This window comes from Vanellus vanellus, assembly GCF_965231255.1.
Source record: "Vanellus vanellus genome assembly, chromosome: Z".
NCBI lineage: Eukaryota > Metazoa > Chordata > Aves > Charadriiformes > Charadriidae > Vanellus > Vanellus vanellus.
Genome location: NC_138908.1, coordinates 79375125 through 79382716, shown reverse-complemented (window position 1 = coordinate 79382716; position 7592 = coordinate 79375125). Strand labels below are relative to the sequence as shown.

The 7592-nt window shown below is 47.8% G+C and overlaps 1 protein-coding gene across 1 annotated transcript; it reads right to left on the bottom strand.

The window, feature by feature from the left end:
- Positions 1-316: 316 nt before the first annotated feature.
- LOC309683231 (phospholipase A2 inhibitor 25 kDa subunit-like) lies at positions 317-5648 on the bottom strand. Its single transcript, XM_082497446.1, has 5 exons — positions 5573-5648; positions 4260-4376; positions 2931-3080; positions 2659-2799; positions 317-686 (listed from the first exon to the last, which is right to left on the bottom strand). The coding sequence occupies exons 1-5, from the start codon at positions 5619-5621 to the stop codon at positions 463-465; spliced, it is 681 nt and encodes a 226-aa protein (XP_082353572.1). The 5' UTR covers positions 5622-5648; the 3' UTR covers positions 317-462.
- Positions 5649-7592: the final 1944 nt, after the last annotated feature.

The following is a 7592-nucleotide window of genomic DNA, read 5'->3' as shown; positions in this document are numbered from 1 at the left end:
AAATAGGATACAAGGGAGGGAAAAAGTGGCAAGCTACCTTGCTAATCAGAGTGAACCTGTCAGGAACTCACCACCAGTCCTTTACAGAGCCTGGAAAAGTGGCTTTGAAACCTATCACATATCCTGAGATAGTGTATGTAGACTCTAAGGCTGTCTTGAGAGCTCCCTTTGCCTATGCAGTTTGTGGGCACATCATGCAGTCTCCTCTGGTCCCAGTGTGGACAAAGCACTCAGAGAATGCAACAGGAAACCAACCCCAATTGAATCTATGAAGTTTTAAATCAGATTAAATCAAAGAGGAAACAAAAGATGTATAAGTATTGTCTTTATTCTGTGAAATTATAAAAGAAGAAGAGCTAATCTCAAAACAAACTCCACACTCAGGCGAAGCCACAGCAAACAGGACTCGGTGCAAACCACTGCTGGAGTTTGTCATGGGCTTTGCCCATGTACTAGCGAAAGTCAGAAAAGGATCTTCTCCAAGATGAACCCTGACAGGACAGGGAGGAAGAGGGTATCTGGGGGGGCAAACCCCGAACTCAGTCTGGCCAAAAAAGAAGCTGGTTTGCATTGGAACCGCCTTAACTTTATGTCCATCATCCCCAGATTGTTTTTTCCATCTCCTACAATACTGCATTCAGAAATGGTGGTGCAACCCTTCATGGCAGCTTTCAGAGACAGTCCACCTACACAGGAGAAGAAGTGCATGCCATGCATCAGGGGAACCAGCCTCTACAGCTATTCCCTCCCCACCCAACGAGCTCCTCATTTCCACCCCAAGAACTGCCCGTTATTATGTCCAGTTGTTTCCAAACCCACCAACCTATTTCTGTCTGCTCCCATCCCCTGAATTAATTTGAAGCAAGAAGGTCACTCTGGTGTACTTGAAATACAAAGGGTTTAGGGCTTGTCTTTTCTTTCTTTCTGCTGAATAAATACAATTTTTAAAAAAATAAACATTTTAATTTTAAAAATTAAAAAGCTTTTAAATAGTTTTCTTTCTCTCATTTAATGATTATTCTGTTCAAACCTTGCCTAGCTTCCTAAAGAAACCAGAGCTGTGTGAGAGTATTCCAGGTGTTCATCATCTCTTTCTCTCTCTCACCCTCTCACGACATTTGAACTGCATGATTATCTCTCAACTGAATTTGATATAGGAGTGAGAAGCCTCAAAGACATTACATGCTGAGACATTTATTCATGTAAGTCCATTCTCTAACTCCTTACAGGATTTAGCCAAACCAACAGAGAAACCCTGCTCACATGGCCACTGAGGGAGAGCCTGAAACCTGAACTTGCCCCATCAGCACTGGAGCATCTACCTTAGAAGGAGACCTGAGAAGGGACTGGATGCCTAACTCCCCATTCTGATATTCTTGCTCCCATTTCTTGCTTTCGCTCACACTGCCCATGTTTCTCTGCTGCACAGGCTATGGAGGTCTGGAATATTCTGCAGGACAGTTCTGTCTCAAATAGAAATAATGTATAAGGGCACTTCATTAGTTCTTCACCTTCGTTTGCTCCCCTACAACTCTGCTTCCTTGGCACAGCTCACCATACCACACAGGTCTTCTCTATTTACAGTGGCCCATCAATCAAGTCAAGACAAGTTGGGAGCATTTTTTATTTCAGTGGTACACTGAATTAATTGCACCACTCTATTTCCATTGCTGTGACTAAGAAAATGTTTGTTTTCCTTCGTGTTGTCTCTGTGAAACACCTCCTAATTCAGGGTTTGGACAATACATCTGTAAAGTGTATAGCAAAGACCTTCAAGCATTGTATCAACTGGGAATGTTATCAACTCAGAGAAACTTCATCCATAACCATACACAAGGTAATTTTTTTTCCAGTCTGCTTTTACAACATATGCCACTGCCCTTAATTTCCACGTTATTTTTCCTGCCTGCTGGAGCACAGGTGAGACTGCCATGGAACATGGAAGTCTTTTACCTGCGGCAGGGGAGGAAAGGGGAGTGACCAGGGAGCTTGCTGTCTACTTCTCTCTCTCTAATTACAGCTCCTGAGGTGGGAAAAAGATTTCTGAAGGAGAGCATTATGTGCTGTTGGTCATCCCAGCTGTTCAAAGGCTGGAGCTCCCTCACAGAGAAGATCTTTGGGGATCCCAGAGGCTCAGCTGCAGCGTTCATGGGGAGAGACCTGTCCCTGGCTCTCTAAGGGCAGAGGCACCACTACAACAAACAGTGACTTGTCCCCAGTGGCCAGTGTCACCTCATGAGAAAGCCAATGGCTCTGTATTAGTTTCACCTGAATCTCCACTAAGTAGGCCTCTGTCTTAGATCCAGAGTCATCCTCGTGTGTCCTAGCTAGGGACAGCAGGTTCAGGGTCCTGGTCAGATTTATTACATGCCCATGTATCAGATTGCTTCTGGAGTCCAGGTCAGCTCTTGACCTCAGCTGTGCCATGCTCTGAGGAATCCCAACAGTTATCCGTGCATGATGGGGAAGGAGGAAGGGAAAAACACCCCTGCCCTTTTATCAGCTTTAAGCATATTTCCTTTCAGTTCCATGTCTCTTCCTCCTTTTTTCCTGTACACTTTTTGCCCATTTTTAGTTCTCTGTGGTGCTTCATTTTAGACTGTTTTCACTCATTTAACCAAAAAAGATGAAAGACAGCCCCAAATAAAAGGCAATTACCAGAATTCATTAACCCAGCAAGGTCAACGCACTGGGTTTCAGATCCAGTGCAGTTTACAATTTCATTACCGCACTGGAAGGAGTCCACACTGTAGCAGGCAGGACACTGGTACCCATTAGGCACGTTGTCCTCTGGTGGCACTGGAAGGAAAGAGATAGGCCATAACTGGTTTTAATGAGGGAAGGAGAAGAACGATCCAGGTGATGGCTTAGCCTGGAAAGCCTCACCTCAGGTCGGGGCAGGCAGGGGTATAAGGAGAAAGGGAGCTTACATGAGACAGAGATCTTTTGACAGTCATTGCCCGTGCAGCAAGCCAAGTGGCTCCTTGCTTTTACCTTCCCATAGTTCATGGTGATAGGACCAAGCTGGCAAATGCTGGACGGCAGGCAGGACTTGATGGACGAAGGGATTGCCATCCCCCCTGTAATGAAGTAGAAGGCAGCACCAAGTCGTTAACCACAAGGTAATTCCCTTCGTCTCCCATTAGTTCCTACAACAGCAGCTGCTAAGCAGTTGGTGCCTGAGAAGCATCTGGGGACAGTGAAGCCACCCCAGAAGCAGCACCAGTGATCCTGATGATCATGTCAAAGGAACAAGAGTGCCATCACATCTGACATACTAGTGAGGAATTTCTCCTTCTCCATGCTGTGCTTAAAGGCAGAACACAGCCAGCTGGACTTGTTGCACATGTTCACCTCAGCCAGAATGCCCCAGCCACAGAGCTTGTGGGGTGCCCCGCGCACCTCTAACCCACTTACGGTTCTTCATGCACAGTCCGCAGAGCACACCATCCGCAGAGCACACAGTCTATCTCAGCTGCAAGCATGCTAGCACAGACAAGCCTAGTCTTTCCTGTGAACTAAACCCAAAAGGTATAATGGGGGGTGGATCAGTTATGTTGCAGTCTACTGAGGCACCGCCAGCGCTGTGAGGAGGAAAGGTGGCTTTGCACAAGCAGAGGGAAGACATGCACTAGAGCTGCCAGCACCAAAACTGGTAAGATATCAGATAACCTCCAGTCTATAAACCAGCAGTCACGTTACTGAAGCTGGGCAATGACCGAGGCCATGTCCCTAACACACCAAGCGTGCAGTTGTGTCAGGTCTCAGCACCCATCTTTGGCTTATCAACCATTGGGACATGGTGACAGCTCAGTCCTGGTGATGCCATGAGGCTGCCTGGTGTCCTCTTCCCTGCTTGAGGAAAGGAGTCAGATGCAGGCCAGTTTCTCCCTCCACCCGTGGCCAGTTCACCCTCAGTGCTAGATGCCAGCAGCCTTGTGTCCCTCACTCTCCAGCCTCTCCACCCAGCTGCTCACCTTGGCCAGGCGCCTCCTCCCAGTACGCTGCCTAGGTCCTCCCCTCCACAACTAAGAATGAAGCCCTCCCAGTAGGAAGCTGCTGCTTGAGATAGAGGCATAGAGAGCTTTTCCTATTCTGGCCCACCCTGATCTCTGGGTCCTCTGTCAGTGAAATGGAAAATGAACAGCTTATCCAAGGACTCACCAAAAGGACAGTGACAAAGTTGGGGAGAGAGACCCAGCCCCCAGCCCCACTCTGATAGCTGCACTGGCAGAGTCATAGGTGGATATCTCACCTACCTATCATGACCTCATGCAGAATGATGCCACAGGTATCTTCACCACCACTACAGGTTTTCACGGGGCCAGAGCAGCTTTTTCCTATGCTGTGACAAACCTCACACTGAAGGGAGGTGCCTGGGGAGAGAAGGACACATTCCTGAGTAGCAGTCATGAGGGATCTCACTTCCCCTTTCATCGATGTTTCGCTTCAGCATTTCATCAGCACTTTTCACATTGCCCTTCCCTTAATTTCCCCAGTTTATTGCTCAATTTGTGGGTTGTTTTTTATTGTTTTTATTTATTCTAGTATGAACTTGAATTTGAGCAAGTGAGGGGAAGCCATTTTGGGATAACATTTTACACTTTAACCACCAATACTCAGCCAGATTCCCTTGTCTCCTATATGATGATATTTGGTTGGTTTTCCTGGGGTTGCTAAGGCAAGCATCCCCACAAACCCCTCCGTCCTGGCAGGCATTCAGGTGTCCCTGGATTCCCAGGCCCTAAATCATCTCTTTGCAGTGAGCAGGGACACCCAAGGTCTGGGCATCAAGAAGCTGCCAGTGGGTATTGACTGTGCTATGTGCTAGCAGGGGAATGGCATATCTCTTTGTAGGCAATGGGGAAACCACTTTACCAACTGCCTGCTGGCACATCTTAAGCAGATCAGAATATCAGGCAGTCAGCAGGAAACACTTAGAAAGGAATAAAGTGTTTGGCAAAAGAGGACAAACAGCATGTCTTCCCTGACACGCAGTCCTTGGGATTCAAGGGTCCAGCATGTAGATTAAGAGGTCTGGGGCACGTGTCAGTTCTCTAAACCCAGGTGCCATCTAAGGCACCTTGTGGTGGCTGTGACATCTACATGAGGTGGCAGGAATGACACAAGACCTCCAAGACACGAGTGCTCTTCTGGAGCAGAGCTGAAGGACAGCTAATATAACATATAGTGTCTTAAATGTCACATGACCCTGGGAATGAGAAAATAAATGAGCCCCTAGGTTTGTGACAAATTGTGGCCAGAGATTGATTCAGCCAACTGAAGGTCTCTCTGCCTCAGAATAACCTTAATCACTCCCATGACTGTCCCATCTAGATCATCAGTGACCACCGCGGGAGCTTAGACAGCCAGTTCACATTTTAAATGCCTATACCTTCATCTGCATGTTGGCTCATAGCACCAAAGATCCCCCAATACCCGTCACCCCTCTGCAGTGCCCGGATGAGGGGTTCCTATGGCTCAGAAGGCAGGAACGTCCCCATGCGCACAGCACCCATTCCCAGACCTCTTCCATGTCTTGCAGCCCCGCAGGTCCCAGCAGAAAACTCACCCGGGTCCAGGAAAAACAGGAAGAAGCTGAGGCCAAGGGACACTTTCATGCTGATGGGATGTAAGCACAGGGAGCTGCCAAGTCTTGCTGAACACAGCACTGTGTGCCACAAGGGCTTTATACACTGGAGGAAAAGAGGATGTTTTGTGGATGTGGAGGTTGAGGAAGTGCTCTGAAGAATATAGATGCTGCAGAGCACGAGCACCAGTGTTTGTTTTTTTCATTTAAAGCACAAGTGCTGCCTTTTCCTCCAGATGAGGAATGCTGTTTGCCTTTCCCAGTCTAGACTGTGCAGCCTGTGGGGAAAGACTGGCTTGCCTGGGGTCTATCAGGTATGTCTCCAGTGCAGACTTTGTTTGAACAACATTCATCCTCTGCCATACATATGAATGACAGAGAAGAAACCATTTGAACAGCCCTGTTGTACTCTCACCGTTAGGCCCAAAGAAGCAACGTGCAGCAAGGGCCAGCTGGGAATTTTCCTCATGGCTGAGTTTTTGCTGGCTGGTTTCCCATCTCCCTTCCCATCAGACAGTCGGGAGCTCTCATACCCTGAGTACAGCAGCAAAGCCGGGAGCTTTCTCTCCAAGCTGGCATGCAGCTTCTGTTTGCAAAATAACTGCCAACGCACACCTTGGAGCAGGCTCAGTCAAGGGTTCTCAGGGTTGAATACGTCAGAGCTGTAACACGGGTCCTCCAGAGTGCGGGTTTTGATTGGAGGTTGATAAAACTTGGAAGTTGATAGTAAAGTCTTCTGTTGTACCTCTGGGCTTTAAATCAAACCAGCCAGCAGTGAGAAAGCATCGATGTGGCTGTGAAACAGCCTGGTCACAGCTTAGGTAATGTTATGGCAAGTTTTCCATGCACTTGAGATCTCATGATGAGCTAATGCCAAGCAGCAGTGACCAAGCTGTCATCGGCCCAAAGGTTCCCTGCCCCATGTGAAGACTTTATTAGGACATGCTGCCTCACTGAAACTGTTACCTACTCTGAAAGGGTACCCTTCCATATCCTCTATACTCCTGTCCTGCACCAGATCAGACAGCCAGTTAGTTTATGGTCCTCCAGGACTTTTTCCATTGACATCAGTGAAGAACTGAAACGCCCTTGTGCCCCCTCTCAACTGCAGTATCAGCTCCTTGGGCAAGACACTGTTCCAGGGAGACTTTTTGCTCTTTAGCACATCAGGGGTGCTGAGATCATCTGGTCTCCAGACACAAGGACAACTCAAACAACACGTCCTCTACAGCAGGGGCATGCAGACCACAAACAGAAAGATAATGAATCACAAATATGGGGTGCAAGGACCTTCCGAGGCTCACCCAGTCCTTCCCACTGCCCTGGACGGCTCTATCCCACAACATCTGCCTGTGGGGATGTGTCATGTAGCAGGGAAATCCTGTCTGCTGGGGAGGGAGTCTCACCTTGAACCTGGCAGGGCTAGGCCTTTGGTGAAGAGCAGAGAGGGTTTCACTGCCGAGGTTTCCTGCTGATGCCCAAATGAGCTAAGCGCTGCTCCTGGCTCCACCAAAGACTTCCTGCAAACTCATAGAGAGAAATCACAGATCTTGCTGATCTTTCCACTCTTGCTTTTGCTTTGATTTTCTGTTCTTCTCTCCCACCTTACCATCTGCTTTTCCCATTTGGGACTAGCCTCTTCAGAGGAAAAGTGGCTTTGTGATACTTCCAAATACATTGTGTAGTCCAGTGGGAGCTCTTCTTAGCTAAGCCCACAGCACTGTGAGAATGGAAATTACTGCAATCACACTGGATAAAACCCTAGGTCCCCCAAAGTCCATAAAGCTGGTATCGCAAGAAGACAAGGGAGACTGATATCACCTTGAATTTCTTTTTCAGCTCAGAAATGGTCTCATGCCACCATAGATACATTGTAATGAAGTCAAACTTCTGACTGCAGCCAGTCCAGGATTAAAATTCATTCCTCATTGATCTTAAACCTCAGACTGAATAAAACCTTGTCCCCAGGCAGGGGTACTCAGATCAGGGTGATCCTGGCACT